Source organism: Staurois parvus, unplaced genomic scaffold (genome assembly GCF_062004578.1).
Source record: "Staurois parvus isolate SC_StPar_1 unplaced genomic scaffold, SC_StPar_1.0 ptg000544l, whole genome shotgun sequence".
Lineage (NCBI taxonomy): Eukaryota > Metazoa > Chordata > Amphibia > Anura > Ranidae > Staurois > Staurois parvus.
In genome coordinates, this window is record NW_028318340.1 from 4,584,195 (window position 1) to 4,600,916 (window position 16,722).

The 16,722-nt window shown below is 39.8% G+C and overlaps 1 protein-coding gene across 2 annotated transcripts in view; it reads left to right on the forward strand.

The window, feature by feature from the left end:
- The window catches only part of DCLK1 (doublecortin like kinase 1), a 474,120-nt gene that overhangs the window by 48,297 nt on the left and 409,101 nt on the right, over nucleotides 1-16,722 (forward strand). For both annotated transcript variants that reach the window (XM_089690856.1, XM_089690855.1), the window contains exon 2: nucleotides 16,012-16,397. In XM_089690856.1, the coding sequence (XP_089546982.1) occupies nucleotides 16,022-16,397 (376 nt within the window). In that variant the 5' untranslated portion in view covers nucleotides 16,012-16,021. The remainder of the gene's footprint in view (nucleotides 1-16,011; nucleotides 16,398-16,722) is intronic.

Here is a 16,722-nt window from a genome sequence, read left to right on the forward strand (position 1 = left end):
AGTCTAGACCTACTAGCCAGGCAAAAACCTTACTCTCCACCAGTTGACCCACCCAACCCCACCCCTGGCCCGCCTCCAACCCCACCCTCGGCCCGCCCAACCCTGCCCCAACCGTGCCCCCAACCACGCCCCCTTAAAGCTTATGAAATTACATTTTTCTTTAGAATAAAGAGTCCAAAATATAAAACTGTGTACAGTAATGTATATCCCAGCTCCCCTGTACTCCATTCCAGTGATATGACATGTATACAGAACTTACTCCTTGAGTCACCCGCAGCGGTGGAGAGGGTGTCTCCTCTCAGTGGAGGAGAGCGGACCTCTCCTGCACCTGTCCCCTCAGTGGCGGTGCCGAAGAAGCCGGAAACCGGAACTCGGCTTCACAATGAGGCTTGGAGCGCAGCTGCTCCATCATCTGTGCTCGCCGCTAGAGAATTCTCCTCGTATTTGGCGAGTGGGCGAGCGGCTTTTTCAAGCCCTGTATATATATATATATATATATATATATATATATATATATTTAGTGTATGTGCATATATATATATATATTTAGTGTGTGTATATAATTTATTTTGCAACACCAAGTTCAGCCAATCAGTCAAGTGCCAGTGCTATCCAGCAAACAATGGGCCAATAGAATTGGGTGGAGGTAGTAACAGAGTGTGTTTCCATTCAGAATGACCCAGCATTGGATGGAGGCAATTAAAACTGCTGCAGGCATGTGTTGGCACCTCTAGGTGCCTTCACTTTGTACTTGCTTGCAGCTTTTTTGTAACAGCAAACCATTATTCTGAGTTCTCTAAAATTCAATGTATCAAGAATGCAGAATCACATGTTCACAGGGAATATACATCCTGAATCCTCTTTTCATCCCTCTCTGCTTTCATACGGTCAAAGACACACACTGATCTTCTCCGTATTCCCCTGTAGACCAGTGTTTCTCACTAGCTGTAGTGACGACTAGCCTTCCTCTTTTCAGATGTTGGGGCCATTTTGGAATCCATGCTAAAAAAATCCATAAAAAATATTGTGTTTGATGCCCATTCAGGTAAAGAAGATGACAAATAGCCAGCCCATAAAACTGGTCAATGGGACATATGCAGCTTTAACAGATGTGCATAGCTAGTAAAGACAATGTCCATTCATAGCAAGTAGTCAAGAGGAATGGGCTATTGTGTGGCAGCAGATGGCACGCATGTCACATTGACATGCAGCTCTTGACCACTAAAAGGAAAGCTTTTTGTCCCAAGGTCTAGCCTATATTAATGGTCAATTTAATTATATATATATATATATATATATATATATATATATATAATTTATTTTTTACGTTTAAAAGACATTTTTCTGCATAACAGTAGGCTTCCACAGCATGCATTATTTAAAAAGACAGCACTACAAATGTATCTCCCTTTCTTAGCAAAACGTGCATTGTTTTCTTAATAGCAGACCTTACTAATTGAATGGGCACAAAAACATGTTTAAATCATCTGATGCACTAAAATAATTTCCTTCTCCAAATCAAAACATTTTTGGGACATCCTCTTCTTTTTTTTCACATCTAGCCCAAACTCATATGACATGCCTGTGCCGCTGGCACTTTTAGTTAGGGAGTTCATTTCTGACTGTGATGTTGTATTTTTTACTTGTCCATATGCCGTTTGCCATGATTTTCTCCTGTAGCAGGTGACCTGAACACCCAATTTAGGACATCACTGTGAGTTGTTCAACTAAGTTAGGGTTATCCATCGTAAACGTTGTAGATTAGCTAGAAATAAGAACTGAGGTAGAGAAGGCAACATTTTTTTGCAAAGTTATATCTTTAATAGGTAACTATAGGGGGTTTGGAGATCCGAATATTTGTAATTTTTACTATTTTTAGTTATCCACTAAAAGGTTTAAAAAAATGCATCCTATGCTTGTAGTTGACAGAACATATATGGATCAGATACAGATATACTGTAGCTCTCCCAATCTTTCTCACCAGGTTGGCAGATTTCTGTCTGGTCAGTAAGGGTACTTTAGCAGATATCATCACCTGCTTTTCACAGATAGGTTATTTGGCTAATGTTAAGTACAATGGCTTGGTCTACAAACTGATTTTCTAAGCAGTTGGCTCCCTGGCTAGCAGAACAAGGCAGCTATCCATTATGAGCCAAAACAGCCAACGACAAGTTTAGAGGAACCAACAATCAAATGGAGGACTTGCCATGCATTCCTCTTGCTGTTTGTCAAAAGGAAGATATTTTATGTTAATATAATAAAAAAAATTCTGGAGGACCATAATGTTGGAGCCATTCAACATCTGAACTTGAGTGCAGTATTTGAAACTCAATATGTCCTCTGCTTGAACCTTTTTCCACTGTATGTATTCAAATTGCATTTATTGGCAAATGTAACATTAGCATAAGCTAGGCTCATCAAACTTTTAAAATTGATCTGCTGTGTCAGCCATTAAAATATTCAGCTCATTTGGAAGGGAACTTATAGCCTCTTTCTTCTTTGACTGAATTTTCCCAGATACAAGTACTTAAATCAGTACAGAAATAAGAAATTACTCAGGATAAATTGCATATATTACTGGCACAGAGTAGTGTTTGGGTTTTTTCTCACTTGTTCACTTTCAGTTGATTTCCAGGGAGACACTGGTTAGTGCAGCACCGGGTTCAGTAATACATAATTTTATCTATTTTTTCTTTTTAAATACAAGCTGTGTAAGTACCTGAAATTGATATGGCATCAGTCCCCAATACAAGGAGCCATTCAATTGTGCTGCTGTGCTCATGTGCCAGCAAAAAGCATGTTGATAGGAGGAGAGAGAAGCATTAGAGTGGGCTGAGGGAGGAACAAGACCTGTAAATCTGGGCATAGATGGATTGAAATTGATATACAAACTATAGTATATACTGTATATTGGAATTTTCGCAGTTTTTACTTTGTGACTGCCTATCACATTTCTTGAGGTGCTAAAATGCCAGGGTAGTACAAAAAAAACCCTAAATGACCACTTTTTGGAAAGTAGACACCACAAGGAATTTGTTGAGTAGCACGTTGAGTCCATGAAAGATTTTATTTTTTGCCACAAATTTTTGGAAAAATTACAGAAAATTTTTTTTTTTTTTACACAAAGTTCTTACTTAAATAATATATATTGATTACACATGCCATGGAATAACACCCCAAAACACATTCTGCTATTTCTCTTGAGTATGGGGATACCACATGTGAGAGATTTTTTCCCAGCCTAGCCACATACAGGCCCCCAAAATCCAATGACCACTTTCAGGCTTTTAAAAGGCATATTTCCTCATGCCACTTCCTCACTACCTAACACAGTTTCAGAGGTCCTAAATTGCCAGGATAGTACAAACACCCCCAAAATAACCCCTTTTTAGAAAGTAGACACACCAAGGAATTTGATAAGAAGCATGGTGAGTATTTTTCAGATATAATTTTTTGTTCTTTTGTTTTGAAAAAGAAAGGAAGGAAGAAAAGAAAAAATAAACTTTTTTCATTTTCCAAAAATGTGTGGCAACAAATGAGATCTGCAAAATATTCACTATGCCCCTTAGCAAATACCTTGGAGTGTCTACTTTCCAAAAAAGGGTCATTTAGGGGCATTTCAGGGCCAACATTAGAAGCTTATGCCACACATCACCCACCCTAAGTACTTGAAGACCAAGCCTTTTCTGGCACTTTTTGTTTATATGAGAAAAAAATTTTTTTTGCTAGAAAATTAGTTTGAACCCCCAAACATTATATATATTTTTAAATCAGAGGGCCTAGTTGGCTATGGTAGTGGCCCCACACTATGATAAAGGTACACACCATGCAAGTGACTGGTACAAATACAATTATCCTGGGGTTGCCACCATCCATTCACATAGCGCCTTAACCGACATAGGGGGGCAGGATGCTACTATGTTTTATGTTATTTTTAATTAATTTTTAACTGTGCATTAATAAAGATTGTATAATTTGTTACGATATTCAGTGTTGTACCTATGAATCCATGGGCTGCGGTCCAATCCATGTTTGTTTCTCTAATTGGACTTATTTAGGGACAGGGCACTTTGGTATCTGCTAGGGTAAAGCGCATTGTATTTCTTTCCACCATCCTTTGTTTCGTTCCCATTGATTTAATTAATTGTAATTAACAGTATTGTGGATGAACTTATTTCAACACTAGTTGCATTTTTTCCCATATATTTATTTTGTTCTTCATTTCAGAACATTGTTCTATTGTGAGTTTAAACCCCAGTCACAAAATTCAGAGGGCAGTAAGGTGAGATTTGATTTTGTGGAAGTGAAATCCCCAGCCGCTAGCGATAGACAGAGACTGGAATCAAAAGATATGACAAGTCTCTGAGGATTATAAATAGATTTGAAATGTCAAAACAAAATCAAATGAGAACTGTAGCTATAACTTAGTGTTACTGTGAAAGAATGTTCTTCTGTAAGATGTTCTGTATAAAGCCTCGAGATAGTGAAGAGGGATGAGCCTAAATCACATATTTGGTTTTAGTGGAACGTATTTAATAAATTGGAGCAATTAAAGCAAATGCCCCATACCTCATGGCAACCGATGGTAGATTTAATTTTCACAAATCTTCCTGACAGCCATGACATATATGATTGTTATGGGTTATAGAACCATTTAATCTTTTATTGAGTAGGCCCCAGAAGGGTTACCTTGCTAGGATGTATAGATAAAGATTCTTTGACGTTCTTTGTTAAATTTAATTATATAGAAAAATCCATTCTGTAGATCACTGAGATGTACAGTCAGGTCCATAAATATTGGGACATCGACACAATTCTAACATTTTTGGCTCTATATACCACCACAATATATTTGAAATGAAACGGACAAGATGTGCTTTAACTGCAGACTGTCAGCTTTAATTTGAGGGTATGTACATCCAAATCAGGTGAACGGTGTAGGAATTACAACAGTTTTCATATGTGCCTCCCACTTGTTAAGGGACCAAAAGTAATGGGACAATTGGCTTCTCAGCTGTTCCATGGCCAGGTGTGTGTTATTCCCTCATTATTCCAATTACAATGAACAGATAAAAGGTCCAGAGTTCATTTCAAGTGTGCTATTTGCATTTGGAATCTGTTGCTGTCAACTCTCAAGATGAGATCCAAAGAGCTGTCACTATCAGTGAAGCAAGCCATCATTAGGCTGAAAAAACAAAACAAACCCATCAAAGAGATAGCAAAAACATTAGGCGTGGCCAAAACAACTGTTTGGAACATTCTTAAAAAGAAGGAACGCACCGGTGAGCTCAGCAACACCAAAAGACCCAGAAGACCATGGAAAACAACTGTGGTGGATGACCAAATAATTCTTTCCCTGGTGAAGAAACACCCTTCACAACAGTTGGCCAGATCAAGAACACTCTCCAGGAGGTAGGTGTATGTGTGTCAAAGTCAACAATCAAGAGAAGACTTCACCAGAGTGAATACAGAGGGTTCACCACAAGATGTAAACCATTAGTGAGCCTCAAAAACAGGAAGGCCAGATTAGAGTTTGCCAAACGACATAAAAAAAAGCCTTCAGAGTTCTGGAACAACATCCTATGGACAGATGAGACCAAGATCAACTTGTACCAGAGTGATGGGAAGAGAAGAGTATGGAGAAGGAAAGGAACTGCTCATGATCCTAAGCATACCACCTCATCAGTGAAGCATGGTGGTGGTAGTGTCATGGCGTGGGCATGTATGGCTGCCAATGGAACTGGTTCGCTTGTATTTATTGATGATGTGACTGCTGACAAAAGCAGCAGGATGAATTCTGAAGTGTTTCAGGCAATATTATCTGCTCATATTCAGCCAAATGCTTCAGAACTCATTGGACGCCGCTTCACAGTGCAGATGGACAATGACCCAAAGCATACTGCAAAAGCAACCAAAGAGTTTTTTAAGGGAAAGAAGTGGAATGTTATGCAATGGCCAAGTCAATCACCTGACCTGAATCCGATTGAGCATTTCACTTGCTGAAGACAAAACTGAAGGGAAAATGCCCCAAGAACAAGCAGGAACTGAAGACAGTTGCAGAAGAGGCCTGGCAGAGCATCACCAGGGATGAAACCCAGCGTCTGGTGATGTCTATGCGTTCCAGACTTCAGGCTGTAATTGACCGCAAAGGATTTGCAACCAAGTATTAAAAAGTGAAAGTTTGATTTATGATTATTATTCTGTCCCATTACTTTTGGTCCCTTAACAAGTGGGAGGCACATATGCAAACTGTTGTAATTCCTACACCGTTCACCTGATTTGGATGTAAATACCCTCAAATTAAAGCTGACAGTCTGCAGTTAAAGCATATCTTGTTCGTTTCATTTCAAATCCATTGCGGTGGTGTATAGAGCCAAAAATGTTAGAATTGTGTCGATGTCACAATATTTATGGACCTGACTGTATGTATCCTGTCCTGCAGAGAACAACGTGCATGTAGCACTTTGTCCCATTTAGATTGATGCAGTAGATCCGGAGCTAGCATGGTCAACAGCACTTCCACTGTTGTCTGACCACACTTCTCTCTGGGAGACGTATGCATAATGAGTTGCATTTGACAGCACTTTATTACAGGTACTTATATAGCGCTGTCAGTTTATGCAGCGCTTTACACATATATATTGTATATTTACATCAGTCCCTAGCCCTCAAGGGGCATATAATATAAGGTCCCTAACTCACATTCATATATATATATATATATATATATATATACTAGAGCCAATTTAGACAGGAGCCATTTAACCTACCAGCATGTCTTTGGAATGTGGGAGGAAACCCACACTGGCACAGGGAGAACAGGCAGGTAGTGTCATGGTTGAAGAAGTGACGACTCTAGTGCACCTAGGCAAAAATGCTAAACACTTAGCCACTGTGCCTGGAACAGTGTTATAATTGTTGCTGCAGACAGAGTGGGTGGAAGATTGAGGAAATAGAGTGGTGGAGATGGAGCAGACAGAATGGATGGAAGCTTGAGATTATAGAGTGGGGGAGATAGAACTGAGTGGATGGAAGCTGAGGAGGACAGATTAGGGCAGATGGAGCAGACAGAGTGGGTGGAAGCTAGGGAGGACAGATTAGGGGAGATGAAGAAGACAGAGTGGATGGAAGCTGAAGAGGACAGAGTGGGTTCAATGGAGCAGACAGAGTGGCTGGAAGCTGGAGAGGAGAGAATGGATGGAAGAAGAAGACAGAGTGGCTGGAAGCTGGAGATGACAGAATGGGTGGAAGAAAGAGCAGACAGACTGGATGGAACCAATGGAGGGCAGAATGGGTGGATGAGGGAGCAGACAGAGTGGATGGAAGCTGTACAGAACATAGTGGGGGAGGTGGAGCAGACAGAGTGGATGTAAGCTGGAGAGTACAGAATGGGTGGAAAAAAGAGCAGACAGAGTGGATGGAACCTAGGGAGGGCAGAATGGGTGGAAGAGGGAGCAGATAGAGTGGATGGAAGCTGTAGAGAACATAGTGGGGGAGGTGGAGCAGACAGAGTGGCTGGAAGCTGGAGATGACAGAATGGGTGGAAGAAAGAGCAGACAGAGTGGATGGAACCTAGGGAGGGCAGAATGGGTGGAAGAGGGAGCAGACAGAGTGGATGGAAGCTGTAGAGAACATAGTGTGGGAGGTGGAGCAGACAGAGTGGATGGAAGCTGTAGAGAACATAGTGGGGGAGGTGGAGCAGACAGAGTGGATGGAAGCAGGAGAGGACAGAATGGGTAGAAGAAGGAGCAGACAGAGTGGACGTTAGATGGGCAGGATATATTCAGGGAGATGGAGGAGACAGACGGGATGGAAGCTGAAGAGAACAGAGTGGGGTAGATGGAGCAGACAGAGTGGTATGGGTAGAAGAAGGAGCAGACAGAGTGGTTGGAAGCTGGGGAGGATAGATTAGGGGAGATGGAGGAGACAGAATGGATGGAAGCTAAAGAGCACAGAGGCTGGAGAGCACAGAGTGGGATAAGGAAAGATTAGGGGAGAGGGAGGAGACAGAATGGATGGAAGCTAAAGAGGGCAGAGGCTGAAGAGCACAGAGTGGAGTAGATGGAGCAGACAGAGTGGATGGAACCTTGGAGGGGGGGCTGGTTGGGGTTGGTGGCAAACAGAGTGGATGGAGCTGGAGAGAACAGAGTGGGGGAGATGGAGCAGACAGAGTGGATGAAAGCTGGAGAGGACAGTGAAGGGGAAACTAAGCAGAGTGGAGGAGATAACGTTGACAGAGTGGGAACACTCAGTACCAATATATGACATTGATAATACAAACATTTGGACAACCCCCATGGAAGGGGGGGGGGGTGCATGGTTAAATTGTGGTACTATATAAATATGGCATGCTGGTTGTCTTCTTCTATTCTTCTTCTATTCTTCTTCTATTAGCTTGAATAGTTTGCAACACTTTATTTTTAATTGTTCACTGTGCTAGAGTCACTCTAAATACATAGAACTTTCTGGCATTCACACTCACAGCAGAGAGGGTAGTGACAGCAGAGCTCTTCATATGCACCACAAAGGGAGCACCCACAAATTGGGCTTCATGCAGGGCAGGAACTGACAGGCACTAATACTAATACAGAGGTGAATTGCTGAAGAACTGTCCAGTGCTTCTTTTTACAAAGTTAAATATGTAAACATTATTCAGTAGACCTACAATTAAGTTTTTATTGCTGTTGAGACTTCTTTTTTTAAAGTCACACTCCTTAACAAGGGTTAGCACATCTTTTTAGTTTTTTTGTTAGTTTGCATATACATGATAGCATAACAGTGTAACTCATGATTTTAATATTACAGAGGAATGGTATGCATTGATATAATGAAAGGGCAACCTTCTTCCCCTGTAAAACCTTGCTTTCACGGGGTGCAGTCTGTTTAACCTTTCATTGAATCTGGCCTGTTAATCCAACAAAACCCTACCAACAATTTATAAGTGACCTGCTGTGCAGTAAAAAGTGAATACTATACTATACTATACAGTATATTGTTCATACAAAAGAAAATTATTATATGTATTGATCATGACATCATAAACAATTTATTCAACCTATTGTCAAACAAGTAGGCTTTATGATCAAATACTGTAAGTAAATGTAAAGAAGATTTTGCTGAAACTTCACATCAGATTATAATGTTCACAAATATCATGACGTTCTTAAAGTTGTAGTCCGGGCAAGCGGGCAGTGGGAGTGTTTCGTACCAAATGAGTTTTAATTCTGTTCAGCCAGGAACTTGATACCAACACAACCATCTTGGGTATCCACTGCAGTAGCAGCTTCGTTCAGGATAGCTAATTGGCATTTGTCATCCATATGTCCACCTCTTCAATAAACATGTACACTGTGTTAGATTGACAGCGTAATACATAACTTTATTATCTGGTGTTTTTAAGTGGTTTCACCTGGGGCAATTTGTACATGATTTATCCTGGGGCTTTGAATTCAGCTTTAAAGTGTTATTAATCCACAACAGTAAAATCAGTCTGTATATGCAGTAAAGCATCCTTGTTATACTCATCGTGGAACCTAAGGGGTTAACCCTCTGCATTGTGTAAAAAGGCTGTTTGATCCTTTCGTCTCTGCCCCTCCTTTTGTTGAAATGACCACCTGATAGAGACTGAACCCGTGGCCACATGCACATGCTCATTTTGGTGTGTATTGCTAGAGAGGTTTTTTTTTTCTTGGAAAGGTGCATGTGATCAGCACAGGGCCAATCAGCACTGTTCAGACAGAGGGTCAGAGGTTTCACATCCTCATAGAGCAGAAAGAAAACTCCTCTTACAAGCTTTAACCAGTGCTCTGCTGAAGTCACAAGACTGCACTAACTGCTGATGAGAAAAGGTATTTAGCAGTTTATATTTACTTAAATAATTGCATTTCCATGATCTGTGTACTGCGGGAGACCAGATATAGTGAATGCAGGGTCCTGGGTTTAGTAACACTTTACGTGCTGCATGTTTATGCCTATAGATGCAACGTAATATGTAACCATTAATTTCTACTATGTTCCTACCCTACGTTAAAGTAAAATGCTGACCTACCAAGCCAAAGCTTTTTTGAAATTTGGTACACGGATGGACATATCTATGTTCTACAGACTTCTGTGGTTCTACCTCAAAGATCTGACAGTTGTAGGTCCAGCTTCATCCTATCTGCTTCTACCAAAATCACTACTTTCTCATTAATAATTGCGTAGCCAGCTCTTACCCTCTAAATTATACATCCATCCCAAAAGAGAAATGGTTGTGTGTGTGTCCGGGGGGGGGCTCTGGGTTTTTGACAACTGAGTGCGTTTTAAAAACAGAATATGATGTGAGCATAAGGATCTACTACTTGAAATTCGGAGGAAAGTAGCATGTTTGCATGCTCACTTAACCCCCCAGCATTAAATGAGAAATAATTTGTAGATCTTTCAAAAAGACTTTAAATATGTAAATCCTAACTGAAAGGAAATTTAGCTTGCTAAAGTACTGTATATCATAAACAATTGGCATGCTTTACAAATAAAAAACTGTTTTTTGTTATTTTTTTATTATTTGGTGCATGAATTGTTGCAGCAACGTCCTGTCTACATTCATGCACTCTACCAATGACTACATGACATTTCTGATGGTGACAATAGTGGACCATGCCTTTTGTAATGTGTATGTGTAGTTCCCAATAGAAGCCTGTGTGGCAGAGCGAGAAAGCAGGAGCACATTTAAAAGACAAGGACAGAGCATTATCACCATATAACAGGGCACACTAGGTATTTAGCCTGTGTATGGACAATCCCACCATTTTCGTAGGGAGCAGAAGGCACAAGTGCACTTTTTAGGCCCACTGCCAGAAGCCTGTAAAAGTCTATTAGAGGCTGAAAGCTATTGTGACTGGACAGTGTACCAAGTGATTCCAATGAATGCCAGGGTGCTTGTAGCCTAAAACATTGGTACCACTCGCTACACCGTCCATCCTCAGCAGCTTTCAGCCTCTCATAGTTTTTTACATGCTGCTGGCAGTGGGGCTGAATGATGCACCTGCACATTCCACCCGCATGGAATCTTAGGCACAGGGGCTAAACTCAAAATGTGCATTAGGTCTAAGATGTCCAGATATTTTTTAAATTGTTTATTGCTTTTAAAGCCCAACTCCAGGCAAAAAAAAGTTTTCCCTTGCAATGGGGTTGTGCCTGCACTGCAAGGGTTAACTGTTCATTTTTTGTGTATAAAAACTTTTCTTTTTAACAAAATCACATAAATATCCAAAATATCAAAAACAAACCCCACTAATGTAAACAAATGTTCAGAAAAGTCTCTTTTTTTCTTCTTTTCAATGAAAAATCTTTCTCTCAACACCCGCAAATTCTGATGCCAATATACCTCAAAAAGAAAAAACTTAACATAGTGTCATACCTTTTGGTAATGAATACACACGTGCCCCTTCCAGTGCAACATGCAATACAGCCGAACCACCCATGTGAAAGGAATCAGAATAGGAAAAGCACTGCAGCAAGGAGGTAAGAATACACAGTTTTGGCGAATTGATGGGATTACTCAACACCAGGCTGGAGCAACAGAATATGTTCTTCAGGAATAGCGTTCCACCAGTTGAAAGACTAATAATAACATTAGGTGCCATTTCCAGCTTCTAGAAGAACACACCAATGAGGGCCTCCTTTCTCCTTCTGATACACATATGATTAATGGAAGAAAAACTGTTTTACTGGATCTAATACTGGATGGAATTCTACAGTTAAGGAGATTTGTATCAAGCCCTGTTTTTGGATATATAGGGTAATTATCCATTTAGCACACGAGTTGGAGATCGTTTTGGTTGGGGATGTGTGTAGGGTTCAAGGGGATCACTGACATATATAGTGTGGTGTTACACATTTGCAGTGATAAAATTTGAGTTGTTTACACAGATTCACATAGTGGATATGATGTGTGAGTGTTTCACTGGTTAAGTATTTGGTTACACAGAGATTTAAAATATATGCGTATATGTAGATATTCGCATAGAGATTAACACACTATATATTTTTTTTTTTTTTTTGAGTTTTTCACAAGTATTGCATGTTGCACTGGAAGGGGCACGTGTGTATTTATTACCAAAAGGTATGACACTATGTTAAGTTTTTTCTTTTTGAGGTATATTGGCATCAGAATTTGCGGGTGTTGAGAGAAAGATTTTTCGTTGAAAAGAAGAAAAAAAGAGACTTTTCTGAACATTTGTTTACATTAGTGGGGTTTGTTTTTGATATTTTGGATATTTATGTGATTTTGTTAAAAAGAAAAGTTTTTATACACAATTTTTGATTAACCTTCAAGGGTGGAGGTGGATTACTTTTCTGGGAATTTTTTTGTGTGTGCTGTGTATTTGAATATAACTGCTCATTTTTGCCTAGGTGATTGGAGAAGGGAGATATGCTTATCTAAACCTCTGATAGTCCAGTCTCTGAGTTATCTTACCCCCCCTTCCCCTCAGTCTAGCTGTCCTGTGCAGTGGGCTTTTCCGATGTCATCAAGCCCATAGACCTGCTCTGGATGTTAGGGACAGTCCACCGCTGGATCGTGTGGGGAACACCATTTTGGCACTGGAGTGGAGGATCGGGTGAGTATAAGCTCTTTAGTTGCCCCTGGACAAAAAGAGAAGTTACTCATGTAGTGTGGGCATAGCCCCACTGCATAGGAAAACATGCTTTGCCTGGAATTGGGCTTTAACAATTACAGAGAAATTGGAATAGAAAGCTGGCGGTGTGATACCTTGAGAAATATAGAAAAGCAGTAGCATGAAAAGCAAAGTTTCCCTTCATAAGCAACAGTTGGTGCATCTAACAAGTTGTTTCCACCGGGCTTTGGATAATATTTAACTTAAGACTGTCTTTACTGAAAACATTACTTTCTCCTGCACCAGTGTCTCAGGGAAGCATAGGTGATATGCACAGCATTTAAACCACTGTTAAAAAAAAAAATAAAAGCCCAGATGACAGAAGATAAAAACAAAACAAACAAAACCCCCAGAACATTAAGGGGAGACACTAACAAAGGTGAGAGTTGTGGAAGATAGGAGAGAGGAAGGTAGGGCGACCACAGTTCTCCAGGCAAATTTGTTCAGATAACTAAATGGAAATGTGTCAATCGTCCCAAGCTTTGTTGTACTGGTTTATTAGACTGTCATGAAGCCTACCTGTAAGGTGCTTCATATTTTTAATTTGATTTAGTAGATCATTAGTGGAAAGGGGGACAATTTTTTGCATTTGTTGACTATCAGCTTACTGTTTGATAGCGTGTGGTTAATTTCATAAGGGAGGAGGTTAAGTGTTGGAGCAGATACCCCAATAAATGTGTTAACAGGTATAGGGATGTATTTTTGTCCATTATCTTTCTCCATACTTGATAAATCTGGGCAAAACCAGAAAATGTGAGGTAAAGAACTCGAATGGGTGGCGCATCTCAAACATCTCTTATTTGGGTTAATACAATGTAGTATGTCTGGGGTAGAGTATGTTTTTGTACACATTTTCTTTGTATGTCATGTAATTAGAGCTTTTATTTATCTCTGTCTAATTTTCCATTGGTAGTTTTTGGTAGTGTAGTATTTTTGTATATTGGAGATGAGGTCTTTAGCTGATTGTTCTTCCCTACAAATTCTTTCAAAGTGGGCAAGATTTGGAAAGTATGAGAGTTTAGAGAGTTTATGGGCATAGTGTTGAATCTGTAATGTGCTATAAAAGGAGGATTTAGGAAGTTTATATCTGTCTTGGATGAACCAGGTAACCATATTTATAAAAAAAGACTTTACCATGGCCATGTCATATTGGACGAGATGCTATCCAGGACTGAATATATAAAGAAATTACGCCAATGAGCTTGGCTTTGTGAATTTTGATTAATCTCTGCACTTCTTCCTGACATTTAATGTAAAGATCATTGACAAAAGCAGATAACGATCTCATGAGAGTAAGGAAGAGCTCCACAGCTCGGAGTTAGGGTATATGTGGGCTATCCATTTTTTTCAGTTTCAGTTTACTTGCTAAAGGAGAGGAGTTTCTTCCTGGAGGAAATGTGTCAAATATGTGGGGACCAGTAATATTTGGTTAGATCAGGAACTCCTAAGCCTTCAGGGCAAACATTATATTTTGTGTATGATCAAGTAACAGCTCTATTATGCAGTTTTCGTAAAACATTAAGGATTTTTGCTGGCAAGGTTAGGTTTTAATATAATTTAAAATAATTTAGGAGCCTAAAAAGTATTGACATTTTGTCAAAAGTAATGTAGCTAAAAAAAGCAATGTGATGTGTCTTCTATTAGTTTATAGTTTGAGAGAGTTATTTAAATAATGAGGGATAGTTATTTGCATATAAACATTTATAAAAGGTTGTCAGTCAAATTCTCAGATATTTTATCAAATCTGCTTTCTAGGAGTTCATTAGAGAATGTTGAGTAGAGGGATATTAAGTGGGAGGGCTTAATACATCAAGAACAAGGTGTACATGAATAATTCTTTAAGTAGGTTGGGTAATATGGTGATTGGTTGGGAAAGTGTGAACAATGTGTCATTGGCAAATAACGAAATCTTAAAAGATTTATAGTGCAATGGGACGTCTTTACTGTTCCGGTTGTTGGGAATGTGGGCTGCTAGAAGTTCAGTACAAATCACAAAAAACAAAAGGAACAAGGACAACATTTTGCAGTGAAAATTAAGATGGATGCCAAAAGGAAAAGTTTAGCTGGAGCATCTTTTTAGCATCAAGGCTTGATGCCAAGGCCTGAATCTTCAATTTGTTAATTATGCAAAGAGTAGACAATTTTCCAGTTTTCCATGCAGTAAGGCTGAATGGAAATCCAGATCTGTTGTTGACTTTGGGTATACCTGGTATACATGGAAAAATCAGGGCACAGCTGTAGATGGGTGCCATCAGAATCAATGTTGCATATGTTACGGGCTTTTGCAATGATTTTCTCTTTCAATTTAAAGTTGTGATGTATGGAGGAGATACAATAGACAATATAGCAGAGTTCCCTTAGTTTTTTCTGGAGCATGCTGCTGAGAATGCCTGGGGAGTATAGGAGAAGTCCTTAGTGTCAGGTGCTGGCTCTGGAATGAGGGCCGCAGAAAGTGCCATGGATCTTTTGCAGCTTTGGAAGTTCATCACATCCTCCTGGGACATGGGGAGATGTGGGCAGGGTTCTGCATCAGAAGTGGAAATAGGAAGAAAGGAAAGAGGTACCGCAGTCCCATGTCTTCTATAGCTTAGTTGGCCGGAGCATTTTTGGCGGGGGGTGGTACCATGTTGGTTTAACTGGGCTGGAATCAAAGAAGCTCCAGCTTGAGGTCTGTGAGGCAGGTTTCAGCTGTGGGTGAGGACTCTGTGAATTTTTCTCACTTTTGCCCACTGGTATACTTGCTAAGCCATGTTTTCGGAGACTAAACTTGTAGCTAACTTGTATGCTACACAGAGGCTATCCAAGCCATGAACCCTCAGGTGTTCTTTAATGAAGGTTGCAGATATACAGTACAAGGATTGAAATTACATTAAGAGTAGTGAAGATTCTGTGACATTTTAGTCATCACGTTTACTTTAATTCTTCCCGTAATAGACTTAAACATACAGTATGTGCTGCCTTGTTGAATGAGAGTCCATGTGTCCCCACAAAATACAATACTTAGCAGCCCTTCTACAGAACCATATATTTTTCTCTAAACTATTTACAATTCTATTATCCATAGTAAAGAAATTGGATCTATTTTAGGAGATCTGTACAGCAGTTTAATTGTATTAACGTTTAACTGAGAAACGAATTCATTAATGATTCAGTAACAAATACATATGAATGTAACAAAGGCAGTGTTAGTCATAGTGCTACTGAAAATAGTAACACTGGTAATGAGAGGAAAGGTTGTTCATTGCAGCCCACGATAACTGTTTAAGAACTATTATCTGATAAGCAGCCCTATTTATATATGCTGAGAAGAGTTTCTAGTTTTTTCATGAAATATATGTATTCTTTAAATTTACAGAATCTCTGCAATGTCCTTTGTGAGAGACATGGAACTTGAACATTTTGATGAACGTGACAAAGCGCAAAGGTACAGTAAAGGGTCCAGAGCGAATGGTTTGCCAAGCCCAACCCACAGTGCCCATTGCAGTTTTTACCGGACCCGTACTCTGCAGGCCCTGAGCTCGGAGAAGAAGGCTAAAAAGGTCCGATTCTACCGCAATGGTGACCGATATTTCAAAGGGATTGTCTACGCCATTTCCCCGGATCGCTTCCGTTCTTTTGAGGCTCTCCTGGCTGATCTGACCAGAACTCTTTCTGACAATGTGAATTTACCACAAGGAGTGAGAACAATCTACACTGTAGATGGAAACAGGAAGATTACCACCCTGGATCAGCTTGTTGAAGGTCAGTTTAGTGTTTTGATGTCAACAAGGGTATTGACCCTTCAGTGTATGTAGACCCTAAAATTGAACATGTCTTATTTGTTCCCTTTTTGCTCTGTTAATTATACTATAGAATGTGTTTTGTTATATGCACTCAACAAGTCTGGAAAAATACCTGTTGGTATTAAGAAGAAGCTTGTGAGTTGTTAACTTCCTGTACTCTCTGTCTACATTGCTATCAGTTACATTGCTCCCAGTTCTCTTTGCCATTTTTATTATTGGGGGGAGGATCTATAGTCTTATCCTATGGTGACAACACTGCTTCTCCATAGATACAGTATGGTAGG